The sequence below is a fragment of the Balaenoptera physalus genome (genome assembly GCF_965194825.1).
Source record: "Balaenoptera physalus genome assembly, chromosome: 7".
NCBI classification, from domain to species: domain Eukaryota; kingdom Metazoa; phylum Chordata; class Mammalia; order Artiodactyla; family Balaenopteridae; genus Balaenoptera; species Balaenoptera physalus.
In genome coordinates, this window is record NC_138886.1 from 113,447,424 (window position 1) to 113,472,211 (window position 24,788).

At 41.8% G+C, this 24,788-nt stretch overlaps 1 protein-coding gene across 2 annotated transcripts in view; it reads left to right on the plus strand.

Moving 5' to 3' along the window:
• Positions 1–24,788, plus strand: part of EXTL3 (exostosin like glycosyltransferase 3) — a 64,567-nt gene that overhangs the window by 12,967 nt on the left and 26,812 nt on the right. Inside the window, exons 2-4 of one of the 2 annotated variants that reach the window (XM_082468860.1) lie at positions 4,937–5,029; positions 6,613–9,240; positions 22,686–22,813. In XM_082468860.1, the coding sequence (XP_082324986.1) occupies positions 7,093–9,240; positions 22,686–22,813 (2,276 nt within the window). In that variant the 5' untranslated portion in view covers positions 4,937–5,029; positions 6,613–7,092. The remainder of the gene's footprint in view (positions 1–4,936; positions 5,030–6,612; positions 9,241–22,685; positions 22,814–24,788) is intronic. The other variant, XM_082468861.1, reaches the window with a different exon arrangement.

Below are 24,788 nucleotides of genomic sequence, written 5' to 3' on the forward strand. Positions count from 1 at the left end.
CCCCCTGCTACATAATGCATATTTCACTCTCAAGAAAGATAAATCCTTATTAAAGTAAAAAGGTGGGGTGGGGGCAGGGGAGGTTGGGGATTGAAAAAGCATCTGATGAGCAGTCTGAGGCTATAGCCGCTTAGGGTGTTTGCCAGTTTTAGTAACTTGCATTTTAGTTTCCACAGAGATAAGAGAAAGAGCCTTGCGCCTGTGAGTGTTAAACTGAGACATGAGATAAGAGTATGGATCTTAAAAGCGTTGAACATTCACTAAAGGAGTGGATAGACTAGAAAAAAATCTACTTGTGAACACACACAGAGAGATGTCTCTCTTAGCAAGATCCAGAGCTGGTTGGGGAAGGGAATATTCACTGAGAACTCATGACCATGGATTTCCCTTCATACGAGTTTTGTGTTCAAATTTACAGTACTTGTGGGATCTGGGAGAATCTCCAGACTGAGAATTGACATAAAAAGTGGTCTAAGGCTGATAACATGACAGAGGTATCTGGAAGACACAAACTGTTCTGGAGGGACGTATCTTCAACCCAGACCACATAGATTTCCCAGAAATAAAGCACAACTAAAAATGAACTCAATACAGAATTATAAAGCATGGGAGGAAACAATCTACTATTCCTCTATGAGCAAGAATCAGCAGACAGAACAAACTAAACACATGAAGAGAAGGAATAGAAAATGTGAGAAAGAATAGGTGCTATCGTAAAAATAAGACAGATTTTTAAAAAGGGTCAATAGAATTTCTGGAAATGTAAAATAGTCATTGAAACTAAAACTCAGTGGGTAGAATAAACAACCACTTTGACACAGAAGAGAGAATTAATGAATTAGATCAGGAGTTGGCACACTATGGCTTGTGGGGTAAATCTTGGTTGTGGCTTATTTTTTACAGCCTGCATGGAAAGAATGGTTTTTACATTTTTGAAGGGTTGTTTAAAAAAAGAGAGAAATGAAAATATTTTACATAGACTGTATGTGGCTCCCAAAACCTAATATATTTACTCTCTGGCTGTTTACTGAAAACATTTCCTGACCCCTCAACTGGATAGACCTGAGGAAATTTCCAGATGGTAGCACAAAGGACAAAAGAGAAAATATAGAAGAAAGGTTTAAAGACATGGAGTATGAAATGAGGAGGTCTGACATATGTCTAGTCATCTAATAGAAGTTCAAAAAGGAGAGAATGAGCGACAGGCACTATACAAATAGATAATGACTAAACAAACAAAAAAAGCAAACAGATAATGACTGAGACTTTTCTGGATTGATGAAAGACACACATCTTAAGAACCAGAAAGTTTGATGAGTGCTGAGCGTTCCCTACCCCCCAGATTCCACATGTAGACACATGCAGAATTCCAAAGGCAAAAAGATCTTAAATATAGCCAGAATGAAAAGTCAGGTTATCCACAAGGCACAACAGTTAGACCGACATCTCACATCTCAACAGCAATAATAGAATCCAGAGGATTCTTCAGTGTTGGTGGAAAAGAATTATTAACCTAGAATGGTATATCCAGCTAGATCATTATTCAGGATTTAGGGTGAAATAAAGTGTTTTCACAAGAAAACAGAGTTTACCACCAACAGACTCTCACTGGAGGAACTACTTCAGGAAAAAAGAAGCAACCAGAGGGAAGGAATAAAATGCAAAAAGGAATGGAATTCTGAATAAGGAAATTGATAAATATGTGGGTGAATCTAAACAAGCATGAATTGCAGTAATGATAATAAGGGCTAACATTGAGAGTGTAAAAACAAGATGGAGCTAAAATATCAGTCAATATTGATGTAAAAGTCAAGAGAGAGGTCATCATAGGTAAAGATCTTTTATTAAGAAGAGGGATAAAATATTAGAGATAATGTTAAATTTTCAACTTAAGTCATAAATTGAATATATAACTGCCAGACTGGTAGAGGGTTAAAAAAAAAAAAAAAAAAAAGAGTGACAGAAAAGTATGCCATCTCTTGGGAAAATTGTGTTTACTCCAGTGTTTATAGTTCTTCTAAACAGTGTCCAGCACACAATAAAAAATCATAAGATTACAAAGAAACAGGTAAATATGACCTACAATCAAGAGAAAAATAGAATAAAATCCACAGGCGCCCTAGATGTTGGAATTAGATAAGAAATTTAATTCTCATAAATATGCTAAAGAAAATGGAGGAAAAGATGGAAAAAATTAATAGATGAAGAATTTCAATAGAGAAATGAAATCTCTAAAAAAGAACTTAATGGACATTCTTTTTTTTTTTTTATAATAAAAAGTGATCTTTCTCTGTTTCTTCCCAAGAGTTACCACTTTTTTTTTTTTAATTAGTAGCTACTTTATTTATTTATTTATTTTTTAGCTGTGTTGGGTCTTTGTTTCGTGTGAGGGCTTTCTCTAGTTGCGGCAAGCGGGGGCCACTCTTCATCGTGGTGCGGGGGCCACTCTTCATCGTGGTGCGGGGGCCACTTCATCATGGTGCGCGGGCCACTCTTCATCGCGGTGCGCGGGCCTCTCACTATCGCGGCCTCTCTTGTTGTGGAGCATAGGCTCCAGACGCGCAGGCTCAGTAGTTGTGGCTCACGGGACCAGTTGCTCCGTGGCATGTGGGATCTTCCCAGACCAGTTCTCGAACCCGTGTCCCCTGCATTAGCAGGCAGATTCTCAACCACTGCGCCACCAGGGAAGCCCCAATGGACATTCTTGAACTGAAAAATATAATACCTGAAATTAAGAATTTATTGGATGGAATTAACCTTAAACTAGAAATAGCAGAAGAATGGTTTGGTGAACTCAAAGACAGGTCAGTTGAAATTACTCAAGCTAAAGCATTATTAGAGGAAATAAAAAAGATTGATTTAGAGTAATGCACAGGATAAACTGATGGGGAATGTGAGATTAGGCATAAGGGTTTGTTATGGTCCAGTACTAGGTTGAAGGCAGTTGGATAAAAGGAAGGGATAAATGCAAACATTATTGTAAATTATTATTATTATAAATATATTATTACCATAATTATTATTATTATAAAAAAGAATGGATGCAGTTTGGCAGATCTAAAAATAACTCCAGGACTTGTAGCTAATAAATAGACTACTATATGTGAGATACTGTACAGGGTATTTTTTACTCACTGCTATATCTCTAATTTTTATAACAATCCTGAACATGAGTGTTCTCTTTTACTTAAGAAAAAAATGCAGCTCAGAGTGGTTAAGTGATCGTCTAATAGCTTACAAAGCTGGGGTTTGATCCAGGTCTGGCTAGCTCTGAGGTCTATACTCCTTGCTGTATATCACATTGTTTCTAGTTTGTAAGACTAGGAGAGTGTAATATCATGGGCAGAACTGAAAGTTATTGGAAAGAGGGAATATTTGGAATCATGTAATGGCCATAGTGTATTCCAGGGGAGGTATCCTTTAGGGAGCTGGAAATACTGGTCTACTAGTATTTTGGGGGTACTTTGGGGGTTGATGCCATTTCAGCGAATGGATTCAGTACCAGATTATGTCAAAAGCCTTGGGGAGCGCTTTCTGTATGAGGTAGGAGGACGACTGGGTGCCAGCAAAGCAGAAAGGGACAATACATAAATGAGAAGATACTATGAAGGAAATCAGTAGATCAGTGCCAGAAAGTGTCAGAGGGTAAGAAAGGCTACCTTAAACAGGAATATCAAGAAATTAAGATCTGAAGGATGAGAAGGAGTCAACCAGAGAAGAGCTTAGGGAAGAGCATTCGAGACTAAAAGATCAGCAAGTATAAAGCTTCTGAAGCAGTTAAGAGCTTGGCTGGTTGAAGAATTGAAAGGAGGCCAGTGTAGCTAAAGCTGAACAAGCAAGTATGGCAGTGATGTCATATGAGATTAGCTTGGTGGTCGGGGAGCTAGTTATGAAGGGCCTGGCGGTGTAGCAGGAAAGCACTGAAAATTTTTAAGGAAAGGAGATCCCTAGTCTAACTCATGTTTTAAGAAGATGATTCTGATTGCTGTGCGTAGAATGCATTGTAGGGGGCAGGCTGACAAGTTGGGCATTCAGTGCTGTGGCCGATGACAGAATTGATGAGATTGCTCCTTATCAGTGTTTCAGATGACATTTATTTCTAGATTCTAATATCTTCGTTGTCATTTTCCAGAGAATGACAGAAGAGATTCTAAGGGTTTTCTTTTTCTTTTGTGCTTGCAATAATTTAATTAGCTGTTTAGGAAAGAAAGTTCATGCTTTTGGGCACTGATGACACTTTTGCCTAATTTCAGTAAAAGAGATGGAACTTGATGGGGATAAAATTTTTTGAGTCATTGTTGAATGACTGGTTTCCATTAGAACGTTGGTTCTGTTCACTGTAGGTTGGTAGCACTAGCAATATTAGATTAAGTATCGTCAGACTCCAAATAACTTTTAAAAAACATTTTGTTTAGAGTATGTATAATTTATTTTTGAGTTTTTAATATGAGAAATTTAAACATATATAAAAGCAGACATGCATGTATCCCCATAATTCAGTGTCAACAGTAATTTGCTCATGGCTAATCTTGTTTCACTGATATCCCAGAATACTCCTCACCACCCTCATCCTGTTTATTTTTAAGCAAATTCCAGATAAATCCTCTATAAATATCTCAGTATATACTTCTAAAAGGTAAGGATTTTTCTACATTTTAGCATTTTGGTTTATTCCCTCTTAGAGCTCATAAATAAGTAACCATATAGCTGGATGGTTTGCCTTTGAGAATGCCGACTTACGCTTTTTGTCCCAGTGTATTTATTAATAGGACCCCTTTTCACTTAAAAGAGTGCCTCCATTTGAGCAATAAATTCTATGCTTACCTTATATACATAAGAGAAACCTTTTCATAGTAGGCAATAAATAAATTCTTTAATAGCACCTTCAGTACTGAGTATTTTTCTAATAGCATGTCACTTCTCTATTTTCTATCAGGAGAGCAAGCCCCGGAGTTCACTAGTTCCAGAAATTGTATACTGAAGTGTAATGCTACATGAGTCAGAGAAAGGAAGGACCCTGAGCCATGTGGTAAGAAGGGAATGAATCAGCTGAGTCGCCTGGATTATGTCTTCTTTTTTTCCTCCACTTCATTCTATCTTTGTTACGATTTGATCGTAAGTGCAGAGAACATTTTTCTGAAACCAAAAAGAGAGATTTTAACATTTGAATTAAAAGGATAATGCTTTAGAAACTTTGACCTACATTCTTTGGGATATTTGGTCAGCTGTTAATTATCAAGTTTAGATCATCCAAATTTACACTTTTCCATGATTGATTATTTTTTGGTTTTTGTTGTCCTTATCTCGTGGTCTCCTTATTCAAACCTTTTAGTAACATTGTCATCACTTTTTATTTTTACTTAAAAGGAGAGAAGACTCTATCAAACATTTAATAGTTATATATCCTTAACAAAGGTAGAAGCTAGAGAGAGTGACTGAGCATCCAAAAAGTACTACTTACTTCACACTGCCTTGTGGTAGTATCCTTGCTATTTGTTTATATCTTTTTAGGCTAAAGGAAGTTCCATGAGGTCGAGGATTATTTTACATCCTAGATTCGCCCACAGTTATACTTAGCATGTCTTAGACATGAAAAGAGTATGGTAAATACTTTTTGGAGGGAATGAATGAAGGAAATTGGGGGTATTCTTTGGCACAGAACATTACGAATTCACTTCTAGATGTATTGAATTTGAGGTAAAAGCAAGTGAAAAGCTTTTGTAACCTGTGATAGTAAAGTTTGGTAAGAGAATAGGACTGGGAATGCTGTTTCAAGATTTTTTACCCTGAAGTACCTTCACATCCTCTGTCCTTTATTTTCATAGCAACACGATATATGTTGTTATCTCCGTACACTTATCTCCATTTTGGGAGATTAGAAACCTGGGGCGTAAGGTCTGACAGCAAATCTCTTCCAAGGATGAGAAATAATGCCCCTCATTTCGAAGTATAGTGTTCTTTCTGAAAGACCAAGTTACTATTTATATTTTAAGAAGGAGCACATGATGTGTGCTAACAGTAGATAAATGAGAAGCAAACTGGAAAATACATTTTATCTCTGGATTACTGCACCCACTGCTGGGTAAAGATCAAGAGAGTTCTCGTCAGCTTTTTTCAACTCTGAATATAACAAATGGAGCTTCTCGCAGAGGTGTTTTTTTGTTTGTTTGTTTTCCAGTAGTTCAAAAGGCAACTTTCATGTCAGGAATGAACATAGATAGGAGGGTGTTTCTCTTTGTCTAATGATGATGCCTAAGTCTAGAATAACAAATTGTTGTGAACATTTTTGCCCTCTGTTGAATGTAGCTGGTAATCATTTTATAGGGCTCTAATGCTACTCTATAGCCAATTAAATAGGAAGAAGGTGGGTGTGTCTAAACACTGAAACTGTTTTTGGACACTTACCTTATCCATCTCTTACTAACCACAAGTAAAATATCCATACCAAACAAAACCTATCTTGGACTTAAAATGTTCTGTGAGACACACACCAAAGATCCAACCATTGTTCCATCTTATAAGATTTAAGCATTTTCCAGAAAGTTACAGGGGGAGAGCAGGCTTGTTGAACGTAATGTCTTCAAGACTGACATGCTTCTCTTTCTTTTGCAGGCCTGATTGTTGGCAATGACACTGTTAAGAGGCTGGCATTTATTTCTGTTCTAACCAGCTACTTTATAACTGTGAATAGTAACTATGCATATGTGTTGGTCAGCAAAACCAAGGAACGAGAGCTATGGCAGTTGACAAAGTCAATCTGATTCCTGGGTATCTTTCCTGGGTTCCACCATCAGGGACCTCTTCCCTTCCATCTCATCAACAATGTGGTACCTTTTACTGTTTGATAAAGATTAAGGACATGTTCTTTGGTCAACAACCAGAACTTAAAATCTGCTGGAGTAGGGTCAGAGACCGCTTCAATCACAGCTGAGGAAAATGAAATTTCCGTTTTATTTGGTGCCTTGTCCAGGGAGTACACTAACTCTTCCGGAAACACGTGAGTGAGAAGAGGTCGAGTCTTGTCTGGTAGCAGCTCATGGTTATGGCGAGTGACCCAACGTGATCAGCAGGGCAGGAGCCGCAGAGGAACTCATGACGGGCTATACCATGTTGCGGAATGGGGGCGTGGGGAACGGAGGTCAGACCTGCATGCTGCGGTGGTCCAACCGCATTCGGCTCACGTGGCTCAGCTTCACGCTCTTCGTCATTCTAGTGTTCTTCCCCCTCATCGCCCACTATTATCTCACCACCCTGGACGAAGCGGATGAGGCAGGCAAGCGGATCTTTGGCCCACGGGCTGGTAACGAGCTCTGCGAGGTGAAGCACGTGCTGGATCTCTGCCGCATTCGGGAGTCTGTCAGTGAAGAGCTCTTGCAGCTGGAAGCCAAGCGGCAAGAGCTGAACAGTGAGATCGCCAAGCTGAACCTGAAGATCGAGGCCTGTAAGAGGAGCATTGAGAATGCCAAGCAGGACCTGCTTCAGCTCAAGAACGTCATCAGCCAGACCGAGCACTCTTACAAAGAACTGATGGCCCAAAACCAGCCCAAACTCTCTCTGCCCGTCCGACTCCTCCCAGAGAAGGACGATGTCGGCCTCCCTCCCCCAAAGGGCCTACGGAGCTGCCGGCTGCACAACTGTTTTGATTATTCTCGTTGCCCTCTCACCTCTGGTTTCCCAGTCTACGTCTATGACAGTGACCGGTTTGCCTTTGGCAGCTACCTGGATCCCTTGGTCAAGCAGGCTTTTCAGGCCACAGCACGAGCCAACGTTTATGTTACAGAAAATGCAGATATTGCCTGCCTTTATGTGATCCTCGTGGGGGAAATGCAGGAGCTGGGAGTGCTGCGGCCTGCTGACCTGGAGAAGCAGCTGTACTCCCTACCACACTGGCGGACAGACGGACACAACCACGTCATCATCAGTCTGTCTCGGAAGTCAGACACCCAGAATTTGCTGTACAATGTCAGTACAGGCCGGGCCATGGTGGCCCAGTCCACTTTCTATGCTGCCCAGTACCGGCCTGGCTTTGACTTGGTGGTGTCGCCACTAGTCCACGCCATGTCAGAGCCCAACTTCATGGAAATCCCACCACAGGTGCCAGTGAAGCGGAAGTATCTCTTCACCTTCCAGGGTGAGAAGATTGAGTCGCTGAGATCCAGCCTTCAGGAGGCCCGCTCCTTTGAGGAGGAGATGGAGGGCGACCCTCCAGCCGACTACGATGATCGTATCATTGCCACCCTCAAGGCAGTACAGGACAGCAAACTAGATCAGGTCCTGGTAGAATTTACCTGCAAAAACCAGCCCAAACCCAGTCTGCCTACTGAGTGGGCGCTGTGTGGGGAGCGGGAAGACCGCTTAGAATTACTGAAGCTCTCCACCTTCGCCCTCATTATCACTCCCGGGGACCCTCGCTTGGTTATTTCCTCTGGGTGTGCCACACGGCTCTTTGAAGCCCTGGAGGTTGGTGCTGTCCCGGTTGTGCTGGGGGAGCACGTGCAGCTTCCTTACCAGGACGTGCTGCAGTGGAGCGAGGCCGCGCTGGTGGTGCCCAAGCCGCGAGTGACCGAGGTCCACTTCCTGCTGCGGAGCCTCTCCGACAGCGACCTCCTGGCCATGAGGCGGCAAGGCCGCTTCCTCTGGGAGACTTACTTCTCCACCGCGGACAGTATTTTCAGTACCGTGCTGGCTGTGATTAGGACTCGCATCCAGATCCCAGCCGCTCCCATCCGGGAAGAGGCGGCGGCCGAGATCCCCCATCGCTCAGGCAAGGCAGCCGGGACCGACCCCAACATGGCCGACAACGGGGACTTGGACCTGGGGCCCGTGGAGACGGAGCCGCCCTACGCCTCCCCCAAGTACCTCCGCAACTTCACCTTGACCGTCACGGACTTCTATCGCAGCTGGAACTCTGCGCCAGGACCTTTCCATCTTTTCCCCCACACACCGTTTGACCCTGTGCTGCCCTCAGAGGCCAAATTCTTGGGCTCCGGGACTGGCTTTCGGCCTATTGGTGGCGGGGCCGGGGGCTCCGGCAAGGAGTTCCAGGCCTCGCTGGGCGGCAACGTCCCACGGGAGCAGTTCACAGTGGTGATGCTGACCTACGAGCGGGAGGAGGTGCTCATGAACTCGCTCGAGAGGCTGAATGGCCTCCCTTACCTGAACAAGGTCGTGGTGGTGTGGAATTCCCCCAAGCTGCCCTCAGAGGACCTTCTGTGGCCTGACATTGGCGTCCCCATCATGGTAATAGAAACATGAGCCTTTCGTTTTACTGCATGAGAGAGGAATTCATTCTTAATCTCTTTTCCATAAACATGCTTTTTTTAAAAAAAACCTATACAGATTCTTTCCCCATGAAATTTTCTCCTTGCTCCTATTTCATTCCTTTCAGGCCTTGCCAGTTCCATCTCTGCTACTTACGTCAGAAATCTCCTAAGACGCTCCAGTACTGAAACTGACCCCGTGAAGGTTTACAGAACCCTCTCATTGACCTCATGGACTTATTCTATGTCATCACAAAGATGTTGATAATGAGAATGATAATGAAAAGCTAACATTTAAGAAGCACTCATAGTCTAGGCACTGTAATTCAGCATTTATGGAACTTATATAATGAACTAGTATGGTTTCTTCATTTTAAATCTGTGGAAACTGAGGCTTAGAGAGGTTAATTACTTTGCACAAGGTCATGATTAGCAATCATGGAGGAGCTGAGTTTTAGTGTGTCTGATTCCAGAAGCTGCGGTTTTAATCACCTCCCAAAGGATTTAGGAAGGAGATCTGTTTCATTTCACAGGATCGGATACAAGTCCTCTGGGAGACTGGAGTCCGGGGTTTGATATTTTTGGAGTTGGAGATCCTGAACCTTTTCTGTAGTCTCTTGCAGGTTCTTTCTCATTCTTTACTCCATCTGTTATGGTTAGGATGCTGTATTTTACAGGAAAAATAATAGCCAAATATGCAGGATAGAGCTTTAGTTCTGAGTACTTTGTTTATCCACCTTCTGATGTAAACTTGTCAATCTCGAGGGAGATTACCCATTTCTCTTAAATGTGAGGCCTTAGAGCAAATCTTAAGCCACCTGGCAACTACTTACCCTGCAGCTTAGGTACTTTCCAGAAAAAGGTAGCAAAGAAGGGCAAAGGTCTGATAGGCCATCATTGCTAGAAGCTTGCTTAAGAAAATTAGTGTAGTATTTAGGAAGAATTTGCCTAGAAGAGGAATGTTTAGGCTACACCAGTTTTTTAAAAATTTATTTCATTAAGGAGCTAATTCATGTGAAATATTTTCTAAGCAGCATCATGGTATAATGGAAAAGTATGCGTTTTGGAGTGATATAGACCTGGGATTAAGTAGTCATTTTGTCATCTTTGGTAAGTTAATTAACTCCTTTGACTTCAGGATTAAAGAGGAATCTAAGACAATACAAGTAAGGAATCTAGAAAGGTGCCCAAAAATTATTTGATTCCTACTTATTCCTTCCTGTCAAAGGAGGTGGAGGGCAGCATGGACGTCTGCTTCTGTTAAGGACTCACTTCACTGATGAAGCCTTCTTGTATCTGCTGTATAATTTCCCTTGTGTCATAACTGTTACCACTCCTTCTTCTCTTGTACAAATCTTTGTTTTAAATTTTCTTTCTTAGGAATCCTGCTATTCTCTTACTACTGCCGCTAATCTTTTCTTGTATTTTATTTAATTGAATTTATAATCTGAGGCTATTCAAACACTGTAGGGTTCTACAAACTTTTGATCCCAGAATTTATCGTGTATATTAAGAAAGTGTTGAACGGGGAGATTTTTTTTATTGACGTCTTCCCAAATACATTTCACTTATTTTCTTAGTTACAACTTTTTGAATGTCATCGAAATTAAAAAAAAAAAATTTGTTCTGTGAAAGGTAGATGCTGCTCAAATAGAATAATAAAGCAGCCTTTGTTTTCAGTTTTCCTGAGTTTTCTTTGAATTTGATAGGGATGTAGAGAACCCGATGCCACCACAGTTAACAGCGACTGAAATTCGTCCGAGAACTTACCAGAACTAATCCTTCCTTTTAACTCTGGTGGGAAATAAGTAGTCCTCTTTGATTACTGCGTAGCTCATTGCAACAATACAATGCCTAGTCAGAAAATGCCAGAGACTTTCCAAATGGGGGGCAGTTTTGAACAGCTTGTTCGTATTAGTGATACACATTTTTTTCAAGTTCTTCTGAAAAAGAAAAAACACTTTCAAGCTGGACAGTTTCACTCCATTCTCTAAATATTTGGACTGTTTTCTATTTAAGAGAGGCAGTTTTTTGGGGCAGCAGTTGAATTGCCAACCTCTTGGGCATAGAGTCTACACTACCCAGGTATCAGGGCTGCAAGGGACCGGCAGCTCTCCCCTGTGGGAGAATGGCACTGTTATTATGAAGCATCTCAGAGTGGATTGTCCACCGAGGGTGCAGACGTGACCTATCCATTACGTTGCAGTTAACAGGTCTTTGTAAAGTTAGCAGCAGAGTGGTTCCCAGGCAATCTGTCCGATTCCAGTCCTTCAGGGAAAATGATTTGAAATGAGCATTGTGGCTAAAAGAATCAACCCAGGAACCTACATGCCATTTCAGAAAATCCTGGGCAGTTTGTGCTTCTCTCCTGCTCAGGGTGCCAGCAGCACAATGGGCATGAATGCTAGCTGTTTGTGTAAGGAAAGAGGGGTTGTTTTAGGGGGTACCTGCTGGGGTTAATATGTTAAAATCCCTCATTCTTTTCTATTACTTACATAACAAAGGGGAAACTACATCGGGTCTGGCTTAGAGTAAATGTGATCTTCACGGCCACCCTCCTGCCCCAAATGCTTTACGTAAAGAGAATTGCAGTTCAAATGGGGTAGGGCCTGGGCGTGGTGACAGCACTGCCCCCAGGGAGATTGGGTACGTGCCACCAGCTGCAGGGGTCTCTCACCTGAATGTTGTGGGACGGCTGCACAGAGGCTGGGACAGTGGATGACTGGTCTCTCGCCGTCTCTTGCCTGGTTTCTGAACAGTCGAATCAGGTTCCTTAGCTCCTGGAGCGGAAGACATGAATGTTTAATGGAAGTCAGATGGAGGGTAGCGTTGTGCCGGGGGTTTTGAAGGCTGTCTTTTGAAAAACTCCCTACTAGGTGGGGAGGCCACCACTTTCATGCATCTTAAAGATTTTCCACTGTTTCCAGGCGTCCGTTCTTTGAAATGATATGTCAGTGATTTCTCAGATTTTTGTTTCCCTGTATGTAATGTGTTATTATTCTCTGGCTGCTTTCAAGACTTTCTCTTTAAATTTGGTTTTCAGCAGTTTGACTGTGATATGCCTCTGCATGGTTTTCTTTGACTTGTGTTTTGATTGGGGTTCACTAAGCCTCTTGAGTCTAGTAATTTATGTTTTTTTAAATCATATTTTGGGGAATCTTTATTCAGTATTTGTTCAGATGTTTTTCTGTCCCATTCTTGCCCTCCTTTCCCTGGGGACTCCGTTCTATGTATATTAGACATTTTGATGTCCCACAGTTTTCAGTGGCTGTGTTCATTTTTGAAAACATTTTTTATCTTTGATAATTTCTGTTGATCTGTCATCAAGTTTACTGACTTGTGTCTACACTGCTGTTAAGCTCATTGAGTCAGTTTTAAATTTCAGATACTGTATTTTCCAGTTCCAGAATTTCCATGTTTTTAAGAATAACAGTTTGTTTCTCTGCTGAGATTTCCTGTTTTGTTTTTGTTTTTTTCCCAGAGTATGCTTTCCTTCATTGAGCACAGTTACGATAGCTACTTTAACATCTTAGTCTGCTAATTCCAACATATGGGTCATTTGAGTATTTGTTTGTTTGTTTTTTAAATGTTTAATTTACCAAATTGTTTTTTTTTAATTAATTAATTTATTTATTTATTTTTGGCTGTGTTGGGTCTTCGTTTCTGCGCGAGGGCTTTCTCTAGTTGCGGCAAGCAGGGGCCACTCTTCATCGTGGTGTGCCGGCCTATCACTATCGCGGCCTCTCTTGTTGTGGAGCACAGGCTCCAGACGCGCAGGCTCAGTAGTTGTGCCTCACGGGCCGAGTTGCTTCGCGGCATGTGGGATCTTCCCAGACCAGGGCTCGAACCCGTGTCCCCTGCATTGGCAGGCAGATTCTCAACCACTGCGCCACCAGGGAAGCCCTGAGTATTTGTTGTAATTGAGTTTCTTTTTTCCTGAGAACTGGGTCATGTTTTTCTGGTTCTTTGTACATCACATCAAACAGTTTTGTATTAAACATTGTGAATGTTCTGAAGGCTGTGGATTTTGTTTTATTTCTCTGAAAAGTGTTAAGATTTTAGTTTTAGCAGGCAGTTAATTTGGTTGGACTCAGACTGCACGTTCTCTCTCTCGAGCGGCAACGCAAATGCTAGTTCAGCCCTTTTGTCTTTAGCTGGTCTGCTTGCAAACAGCGCCAAGCATGCGTGGTTCAGGGGTGGCCCGGAGACTGGGCAGTTTATACCCAGTCCATGGAGCTCCCCCTATCTGGCTCTCTCCATGCTGGAATCTCCTTTCTTCCAGGGGCTGTGGTTGCCCCAAACTCTTTTCCTCATTCTTCAGGCCAGAAAGACTTGGGTGTTGTATGCGAGTTTAAGCTGTCTTGCATGGTACCGACTTTGGCGTACTCTCAGGGCAAAAGCGACAGTGATTCTCCCCGTGTCAGTAACTCCTTCCTAAATTTCAGCTCCCCTTCACAGTTTGTTGTCTTCTGCTCACTATCTAGTGCTCTCAGATAATGCTTTTTTGGTATTTTTGTCCAGAGGTTACGTTACTGTCTGCAGGAGGCTGGGTCTGGGTGGGGCTTTTTCAGCCATCCTGGAAGCAGGAGCCTCCAGCTGGTCTCTTTTTTGATACACGGCCCCGCCCAGAATTTTGGTTCAAGTTATTACTTTATTCTGACCAGTTAACACATCTTCTTCACTCTGCTTTTATAGTCTAGAAAATTGTACTAAATAGGGTGGCCTTGTTAGAGCGTTGACTGGAAATGAGAACATGAAAATCGGTCCTTTTGGAGTTTTAAAATGTGGGCTGTTAGGAAGGGGACGTTGTCGTTCACAGTGTAGTCTTGCCCACTCAAAACATTGCCCATCTCTACGCTGCGTACTCACTTGTTTCTCAGTCTTGTGACAGCCAGGCCCTTGATTCTTAATTTCTAGTTCTCTTCTCTGTAAAGGGTACAGCTCATTTACACAGGGAGCCTGGGAGGGACTTTTTGAAGAGGTGATGTTTGAGCAGAAGCCTGAAGGATGTGAGAGAATGGACCACGTAAATTCTGGAGGAATATACAGAGAACGGCAAGTGCAAGAGGCTTGTTGGGTGCAGGACATGGCAGGAGGACCCAGTGTATTGGGGGTGGAGAGTTTGAGCAGGTCCGAGGAGGCAGAGGCCAGCACATGTAGACCATGGTAAGGATTCCAGGTTTTATTCTCAGCGCGTTAGGGTGCCAGCAGAGGGTTTTGAGCAGGGAGAAATATGGTATGTGTGGGACCGTGGGGAAAAGAGCAGGAACAGTTCAAAGGCTATTGCAGTAGCCCAGGTGAGGGGTGCCGGTGGCTTGGACGGGGCAGTCGTGGTGGAGGTGGTGTTTCAGAGATAAGCTGTCACGCCGCCCTGGGAGACTCCGAGGTCTCTGGAGGTGAGGCCAGAATGTGCCATGTTTCCAAAATGAAAACTGTAGAGATACGAGGTGATTTTTTAGCCCTTTTCCCTCTTTCCCAGCCCTTGGTACTAGAATTGAACAAGGAGAGTTCTGTTTTGGGAACTTAATGTCATGCCAGCGTAGTTATTTTAGTACTATTGCCCCAGTAGTCTACTAAGGAAGACTGGAAGAGAAGCTGGCTGTGTCGTCAGCTCAGTCATTAATATTCAGGCTTGGGCCTCTGCCAGCCGGGCAGTTAAAGGCTTTATTTCTGGCTGGACCTCAGGCAAGAGTAGAGATAATTCTGAAGCCTTATTCTTTAGAAAGTTGATACATTTTATTTTTTTTGTCTGTGCCCACTCTACTTTTAAAAATATTACTTGAATGTGTCAGATACTAATTTTCTAAATTTGTGATTTCTAGGCAAAGCTAACAGGAAAAACCTTGTCCAGTTTCTCTAGGTCCAAGATTGTACAAAGTCTGGTGAATTCACCAGGTATTGGTATGTCTGGGTTTTTTTTTTTTAATTTATTAATTTATTTATTTTTGGCTGCGTTGGGTCTTCGTTGCTGTGCACGGGCTTTCTCTAGTGGCGGAGAGCAGGGGCTACTCTTCGTTGGTGCTCAGGCTTCTCATTGCGGTGGCTTCTCTTGTGGCGGAGCACGGGCTCTAGGCTCATGGGCTTCAGTGGTTGTGACTCATGGGCTCTAGAGCGCAGGCTCAGTAGTTGTGGCACACGGGCTTAGTTGCTTTGCGGCATGTGGGATCTTCCCGGACCAGGGCTCAAACCCGTGTCCCCTGCATTGGCAGGCAGATTCTTAACCGCTGCGCCACCAGGGAAGCCCTGGTTTTTTTTGTTGGTTTGCAATATTTTACTTAATAATCAGGTGGCTACAGTTATAGCTCTCTTTTTCTGTTTGAGAATGGGCTATGGCTGTGAAGAATTGTATAAAACAAAGTTACCAGAAATCAGAAATTAATAGCAAATATTATAGATGTGTGATATAAAGGAATTGCTGAAAAGTCATGTTGCATAAATGATTTACTAACTGCAGTAAATCAGTTCTTTAGATAATGTCCCCCCTCTTAGTTTATATGTTCTCTTTTTTACAAATTCAAAGTAAGGAATCTGAGACAGAGAATTTTATTGCTTTAGGTCACTTGACTAATTAATACCTAAATTAGAACTTAGGTATTAATTCCTAGTTCAGTGCGTATTTTTCTTTTTTCACCAAATCTAAGTTTCTTGGAAAGGCACAGCATGTGTGTGTGTGTGTGTGTGTATATATATATACACACACACACATATACCCACATACGCACTCATACATACATAGATACATAGTATATATATTTTACAAATTAAAGTAGGAAGAGGTTTTACTAATCTCATGTAATTGCTAACGTTTTTTGAGCATTTTCAATGTGCTAGGTAGGCACTGTGTCATGCTGTTTACATGCATTCTCTCATTTGGTGGTGAACCTGTAACCTATGCTATTTTACCTACAGTTTCACAGGGATCATTGGCAACTTTCTCTTATAAGTTGAGACAGTCTTATCTCATAACCTAAAACATATACTGTTTTTTTTATAGTGCATTAGACTCAAATTTAAAGTTATAAATGGAAAACCAGTTTGCTGTGTTGCCTTCTTACTCCTTTTCCTTCCTTCTTTGCATTTCCCAGCTTTTTGCCCCTACCACTCTGTTTATTGAATGAATGAGCTCCTTGAAAAATCAAGAAGTTTTGGTGCTGCTTCTTTTTCAGTTGTCTTCTCTGTTGATAACTCTCCACCCGGTCACCTCAAGCTCTGTTTCACGTGGGTCCTCACAAGTAGGTACACATGACCATGTGCTTCCTCTTGGACCTCATTTTCTTGCTTCCTGAGCTCTATGATGGGTTACTTTTTCAAGTTAGAGGAAAGGGGAGGATGGAGGACAAAAGTTAGTTGTTGTTTACCTTTATTGCCTGTAGGATGGCTTGACATAAGGTTCATTCTCAGAAATGGATTCATTACAGAAGTGTATTATGCATGTGCATGTATTGTTGGAGACTGTTGGGTTTGGCTGGGCAAAATTTGATCTTAAGGAGAAAAAGGACAACATTATACGTGTATTTAAGTTGATGAATTTAGTAGGTGGCATTGTGTGTTTGTATGGTGCTTTATAGTATCCACGTACATTTTCAAATTTTACTACTTCTCAGGTAACGTTCTACTTTTTTTTAAAAATATTTATTTATTTATTTATTTTTGGCTGTGTTGGGTCTTTGTTTCTGTGCAAGGGCTTCCTCTAGTTGTGGCGAGCGGGGGCCACTCTTCATCGCGGTGCGCGGGCCTCTCACTATCGCGGATTCTCTTGTTGCAGAGCACAGGCTCCAGACGCGCAGGCTAAGTAATTGTGGCTCACGGGCCCAGTTGCTCCGCGGCATGTGGGATCTTCCCAGACCAGGGCTCGAACCCGTGTCCCCTGCATTGGCAGGCAGATTCTCAACCACTGCGCCACCAGGGAAGCCCAACGTTCTACTTTTTAGTGTTCTCTGCTCTTGATCTACTGTATGACTTAGGTTGCTTCACTTAATCTCTTCATGTCCTGTTTTCTTTCCTACCAACTTCAGAGACCTGCCTGTGGCTCATCATGAGCTGCTTTCAAAAAGATTCCATATTTAGGTAGTTCTTCCATTTGAATCCAGGTTCATTATTCTGCTTCACTTGAGCAACTATCACTTACTAAATTGTTGAAATGTTCCATTGTTCCTTGTAAATAGCAATAACTACTTACATTTTCATCCCTTAGATACTGAGATATTTGCTATTAATTGGGACTCAGACTTACCATGGTAGCTAATTAAATACTTATGATGTGAATTGATACTTGGCTAATTAATGTGGTTTTGCTGATTCTGCCTGGATTTAGAAACCAAATGCCTGGTTAACACACTAGGAGAAAGGACCCTATTCGAGTAGCAGTTCTTTTATTATTCATAAACTCCAGAATTCCTCAAGAACCAGGTTGAGTGTTAATTGAAGATACTGATTGATATTTGATCGTGCATACGCTTTATACATTTGCATATGGTAGGGTGCTAGGCCGTGCTTGTTGCACTGTTCCGTTGATGATGAGAAGGGCGCCTTCATGAATGATGGTGAACAGAGAACTAGGGAGACATCATCAGGGAGTGTTGTGTGTGGAACAGGAAAAATGAGTGTTAATGAGCACCGCTTCTGGCCTGTGGTAGGTTGATGGATTTTTTTTGCTGTAGAAAACTAGATTAGATACTGAGAGGTTTCAGTATATCCAGTGTTTATAGTTTTGATATATAAACTTCTCAGGTCTTTATTCTGTATCCTGAAAATAGGATGGACAGGGCCAAATTAGGTCCTATTTCCTGTTTATTCGTTTATTCATTCATTTATAAAACACTTGTTGAACATCTACTGCATGCCAGGCACTGTGCTCTGTACATTCTAGTCAGTGTCATACCAGTATTTAAATCAATAACTTGAAGGTCAGTCTTCATGTTCACAAGTTACTAAGCTATAATCATAAGGCATGAAAAAAATAGCCACTGTTGAGGGAGGGGGGAGTGTTGTTTTAATTTGGAAAAAAACAAAATAACATCAACAAAAATGAGAATATTTCCTAAATGTGACATATTACTTCTGGTTGACTCACTTCTTTCATGTTTGATCTGCCCTTTCTCAGATCTGCCTTTTCTCAGATCCTTTCTCAGATCCTTAGAGGCCAGCGCTGATCTGCATGTCTGCATTACAAATATTGGAATCTTTTCGTTGTTCTGATTGTGGTGCCAGAATAGATAACGGTTGGTTTGCTCGGCTTTTGTCTAGACATTAAGCACTATAGCTCTGAAGCAAAATTGGTAGAAGAAAGATTTTACTCCCCTTACCCTTTAATTTTAGTTTGTATTTGCAAACTTTGTAAGGCGGAAATCTCTTTCGGTTTATGGGGAAAAGGTGATTGTGCTTAAATTACGAGTTACATTTATTCAGAGTTTGCTTTACTGTCTCCTGGTGGTTGACTGTAAATCGGGGTGTCTCAACAGCGGCACAGTGACATTCGGGCTGGATAGTTCTCTGTTTCAGGGGGCCGTCCTGTGCAGTGTAGGATCTAGCAGCATCCCTGGCCTCTGCCCACTGGATGCAAGAAACTCCCCCCCCAACCCCAAGTTGTGACAACCAGCGATGTCCACAGATATTGTCAAATGTCTCCTGGGGGGCAAAATCACTCCTAGCTGAGAACCACCACTCCGAATCCTTACAGCAGATCTACTGACCACAGTTGTTTGTGAGCTAACCACAAGTAAGCTGCTGCCGTACTTGACGTTGTGTTTCTCTGAATCCTTAAAAGTTTTTCTTTTATTCTGATGGCTGTCGCTTCAGTTCCCTAATCCTGGGGCTCTTACTGTCATCCCAGAGGAGTTGTGCCGGGATGAGTAGAGATGATGGTACATGTGATGTATTCCTGGAATCCAGAAGACTTGTTCTTAATGGACCTGCCCCTTAATGGACTTTAATAGACTTTCTCAGAAAAACTGCATGTGAAATCTAGGCCAACACACATTTGATATGAGGCCTTCAGCTCTAAGTCTTCCAAAGGACAAGCAGGTCCTCTTGATTGGATTTACTCTGTAATTAGACAAAAAGTTTGGCTATGTTCTAGGTATCAAATCATGATCATTTTTGTTTTTAATTGTTGTTTCTTGTTTTTATTTATTTATTTATAAATTTATTTTATTTATTTTTTTATTTTTGGCTGTGTTGGGTCTTCGTTGCTGCGCGCGGGCTTTCTGTAGTTGCAGAGAGCGGGGGTTACTCTTCGTTGCGGTGCGCGGGCTCCTCATTGTGGTGGCTTCTCTTGTTGCAGAGCACGGGCCCTAGGCATGCGGGCTTCAGTAGTTGTGGCATGCGGGCTCAGTAGTTGTGGCTCACGTGCTCTAGAGCGCAGGCTCTGTAGTTGTGGTGCAAGGGCTTAGTTGCTCCGCAGCGTGTGGGATCTTCCCCGACCAGGGCTCGAACCCGTGTCCCCTGCATTGGCAGGTGGACTCTTAACCACTGCGTCACCAGGGAAGCCCTTGTATCTTGTTTTTAGATTAAGAGGTTTTTTGTAGGGTTGTCAAGTTTGGCTGATAAACAACTTCCATTTTTGCACACAACATGGTGCTGTGATGATTTAGCAGAGAGGTTGCTTACTTACGTTCATACACGTGATAAGTGGTAGAATTGGAATCTGAACGGACGTTTTTCTGGTTGACTTCAAAGCCATGCTTTTTCCTCTGTACCAGCGCCTCTCAAAATTTAATGTGCATAGGACTCGGGGATCTTGTTAAAATGCAGGTCGGTCCTGACTTGGTAGGTTTAGGAAGGGCTGCATTTCTGCATTTCTAGCAGAGTCCCAGATGATGCCTGCGTTGCTGGTCTTTGGATTATATTTTGAGTACTGGAGCTCTGTACTGTGTTCATGGATTGTTAATTGTGCTGTAGGTAATCCTCCTAGTGGTTAACTCACAAAATTGGTAATATACAATAGAATATTCAAGAATTGGATGTTTCACTGATTTTTTTTCGCATTTTAAGCTGTGTGTATTCCCTGGTAGAGCTGAGGGACAGCTGTACTCACCTGAACTGGCGGCGTTGCAAGTCTGTGTTAAGTGAATGCTGGGCACATTAGGACAGTAACATGAATGACCCGAGGGTAGCTTATGTGGCACGCGTTCGACTGAACAGCTGCCGTAGTCTGCTGATTCTGGGGTGGACGTTAGTTTACATTTCCACATCTCTGAAATTGGGTGTTTCCTGCGGTAGACAGCATTTTACCATCACCGAGGTTGGCATTTGTCTTCGGCTACTTCTGGCCACCCTCCCACTCCCTGAGGTAGAGCCAGGCAGATACCACGGTGAGCACATGGCCTTCTCCCCCTTCTTGCTCCTCTCTTTTTCCTGACCCAGGGTTCAGTGCCTTTGTTCTGTCACTGCTGAACCCGAGCTTGGGAGGTCTGGGCTACAAGCTCAGGGATTTTTATATTGGTCAAAAGTGCTGCAGGGCAAGATGGATTTCTCTGCCTATTGCTTGGCTCTCTGTAGTAGCAAATCCGTTACAGATTTTTCCTTGTCTTGGTAGGAAGTCCTCCAGGACTGAGGCAAAGTTTTAAAAAGCTCTTTATTAAACATTCTAAATGATAAGCTATTTCACATCTTTCTTGTTTGGCAGTATTTTTATTTCTTTTTTTTTTTTTTTTTAGAATAATTCTTTATTTATTTTTATTTATTTTTGGCTGTGTTGGGTCTTCGTTTCTGTACGAGGGCTTTCTCTAGTTGCGGCAAGCGGGGGCCACTCTTCATCGCGGTGTGCGGGCCTCTCACTATCGCGGCCTCTCTTGTTGCGGAGCACAGGCTCCAGACGCGCAGGCTCAGTAGTTGTGGCTCACGGGCCTAGTTGCTCCACGGCATGTGGGATCTTCCCAGACCAGGGCTCGAACCTGTGTCCCCTGCATTGGCAGGCAGACTCTCAACCACTGCACCACCAGGGAAGCCCAGTATTTTTATTTCTTGATGGTATACAAATTAATAATACATTTTCTATGGGGCTTTCGTTGGATGAGATTTATAAACTTAATCGAAGATTAGCAGAGAAGCACTGATTTGGGGTTGGGGGTATTAGTTAGAGTCTAGCTCTGCCACTTGCCGGTCGTCCACGTGTAAAGTGAAAGTTGACTGATCTCCAAGGACCTTCTGGCTCTGAACTGATTGGATTCTAAGTGTGCTAGAATGAATTAATTGAAATATGAGGACTCAGCCTTAAGAACACAGAAGAAGTGATCACTTTTGACAAGGTTGGGGAGTGACAAGAGGCATCTGAACTGGGTCTCCAGGGGGAGAATAATTGTGGTAGAGGAATAGGAGAAAGAGTATTTTAAGCTGAAGGGACAATACTCGTGAGGTCATGGGAGTACCTTTGAAACCATTCATAAACTTTTAGACCCTGGATAAAATTATATTCCTTATGCTACGTGGAGGTTAGCCTCATTACAAGTAAGGTGTTCTGTTAAAAGTAAGATGACCCTTCTTGGCTTTTCAAAAAGGTGATGGCTCAAGAAGTTCTCTTTGTTTCTGGTTTTTGATAATAAAATGATGGTTCCTCACTAGCTGGATTAATTAGGTATAGAAACCATAAAAATAAAATGAGCTCTCAGAGTACTGAGTGTGTTCATCCTTGTTTATTTGAGTATCATGGACAAGGTGAATAATAAAGGTACTACCTATGTTATAGTAAACTATGCTTCTCTGAGCCAGGTTTAAATAATTTTTAAAATCATAATGTAGTTCTACCATTTGGGCACTAATCTTGTTTTGTGAAGAAATTACTGCTTTTCATAGTGGGTCACTTTGGATAGAGATTCTTTGAATTGGGAATTTCTTTGGACACAAAAGCTGTTAGTTTTACTGGATCAGGTACACCTTGAAAGAAAAACCTCTTGTAAGTGTAGTCAGTGTTGCAGGTAGGAATTGCAAAAGTGAAGTAAGTAATTAACCTCAACCAGATGGACTGTCCTTTGTTCTTTTATACCAAAAAGAAAGGCCTTAAAATTGGGGGTCAGCAATTCCATAGACTCAAGGGAGTTCTGAGTTTGGTTTTAAAGGGGATTCCAGGGCTGAGAATCATAATCTCAGTTCTACTCTGCCACCTTGTGTTCTCTTGGGAAACTTATTTTTAATTTCCCTAGACTGTGTTTATTGCATACTTAAAGTAATGCTCAGCTTTAGCTTGTTTCACAGGAAAATTAGGTAGCAAATGAATACAGCTTAAAATGTGAAATCTTTATACATTTGCCGAAATATGAGGCAATTTCTGTTTCTAAAAGGCATATGCTAGATTTTACAAGTGGTAGGTAAGCAGGAGAAATTGTTCAGGATGTTTAGCCACAGTCTGCTTTGACCTAAAGGCAGTTTTGCTTTTGGCATTGAACGATGCAGCATTGACCGTTAAGTGTTTTCCCTTCCTCTTTACAGGTGGTCCGTACTGAGAAGAACAGTTTGAACAATCGATTCCTGCCCTGGAATGAAATCGAGACAGAGGCCATCCTGTCTATTGATGATGACGCTCACCTCCGCCATGATGAAATCATGTTTGGGTTTCGGTGAGGAGCTGATTTTCAATCATGAAACACTTTTGTTTGCAAGTGACAGGAAACTAACTCAAAACCTGGATTAGGCAGCCAAATGAATTTCATAGCTGATAGTAACTGAGACATCTTATTGGGCTTAAATATCCCACTTTGAGGGAACAGTACAGGTGAGAGAATGGAGTAGATCAGGGCCACTCAAAGTGTGTCCTGGACTGGTATGCTGGCCTGTGAACAGTTTATTACCTGTCCACAGTGAGGTTAAGTACAAAAATTCAGAGTAGGCATTTAGAAACTTTAAAGTGATTTGATATTTACCATGACATCCAAGTGTGAACTTTTTTCTTGTAATTCATTTTTTGGGTAACATTTATTGAATATAATTCATACATCATACAGTTCACTCATTTAAGTGTACCATTCAGTGGTTTTTAGTATATTTACAGAGTTGTGCAACCATCACCATAATCTAGTTTAGATATCTTCATTACCACCAAAAGAAATCCTGTACCCATTAGCAGTCATTCCCCATTTTTCTCCAACTCCTCTAAGACCTTGGCAACCATTAATGTACTTTGTTTCTCTATAAATTTGCCTGTTACAGACATTCCATATACATGGTACCGTATAATATGTGCTCTTTGGTAACTGGTTTCTTTCACTTAACATAGTGTTTCCAAGGTTCATCCATCTTGTAGCATCTGTCAGTACTTCATCCATTTTGTATGGATGTACACATTTTGTTTATCCATTTATCCATTAATGGACATTTGGGTTGTTTCTACTCCTTGGCTATTGAGAATAGTGCTGCTATGAACATTCATGTACAAGTTTGTATATGAACATTTCCTTTCTCTTAGATATATACCTTGGAGTGGAATTGCTGGATCATATAGTATCTCTTCGTTTAACATTTTGAGGAACTACACTCCTGTTTTCCAGAGTGGCTGCACCATTTTATATTGTACCAGCAGTGAATAAGGGTTCCATTTTCTCTGCATCCTTGTCAACACTTGTTATTTTCCATTTTTTATTTATAGCCCTCCTACTGGGTGTGAAGTGGTATTTCAGTGTAGTTTTGATTTGCGTTTCCCTAATGACTCGTGATATTGGCTATCTTTTCATGTGCTTAATAAAAATTTATCTTTGAAGAAATGTCTATTGAGATCCTTTGCCCATTGTTATTTGGGTTGTCTTTTTATTATTGAGTTGTAAGAGTTCTCTGTATATTCTAGATCCAAGTCCCTTATCAGAGATATGATTCGCAAATTTTTTCTGCTATTCTGTGGGTTGTCATTTCACTTTCTTTATGGTGTCCTTCAAAGCACAAAAGCTTTTCATTTTATTGAAGTCCAGTTTGTCTATGTTTTCTTTGGTTACTTGTGCTTTTGGTGTCATATGTAAGAAACCATGAGATTCATATTTATTGTATTTTACAAAAGCATGAATAAGCCAGGGAAACATTACTTGTTTGCCACAGATAGTTTGAGAAGCACTGGAGTAGATATCCTTGGAGATCTTGTTCAAATTAAGTATAGATCCAGGATGGAGAACTCTTTTTCTCTGTGCTTTTGTTGCATTCACTGAAAGCCTGGCCTGACCCCTAGCTTTCAGGCTTCCTTTGGTTTAAGTGGATAAGTGCAGATGCTCAGATGAAAGGAGCAGCTTTATTGCTGTATTTGTCTTAGGTCCATCTATAAAGAATTATTTGACACATTTCTGACAAATCAGAACATCTGTTCTTACTCTCCCTCACCCAGCCTCTCATTTCCTTTGACTTCTTTCTCCTACTATATTATTGAGGCAGGAGTCTGTTGTTAGCAGTGATAAAAATCCCACTGGAGTGTGTTCCTTTGTACCATGACAGTAAGAAGCCAGCTCTCTATTTACTGGTTTTTATGAAAGGAAAAAAAAGCCATGTGATGGTTCCAGAAATGGACTTTTGCCATCACAGTTGTCGTTATTGATGGTGGCAGGGAGGGAAGGGAAG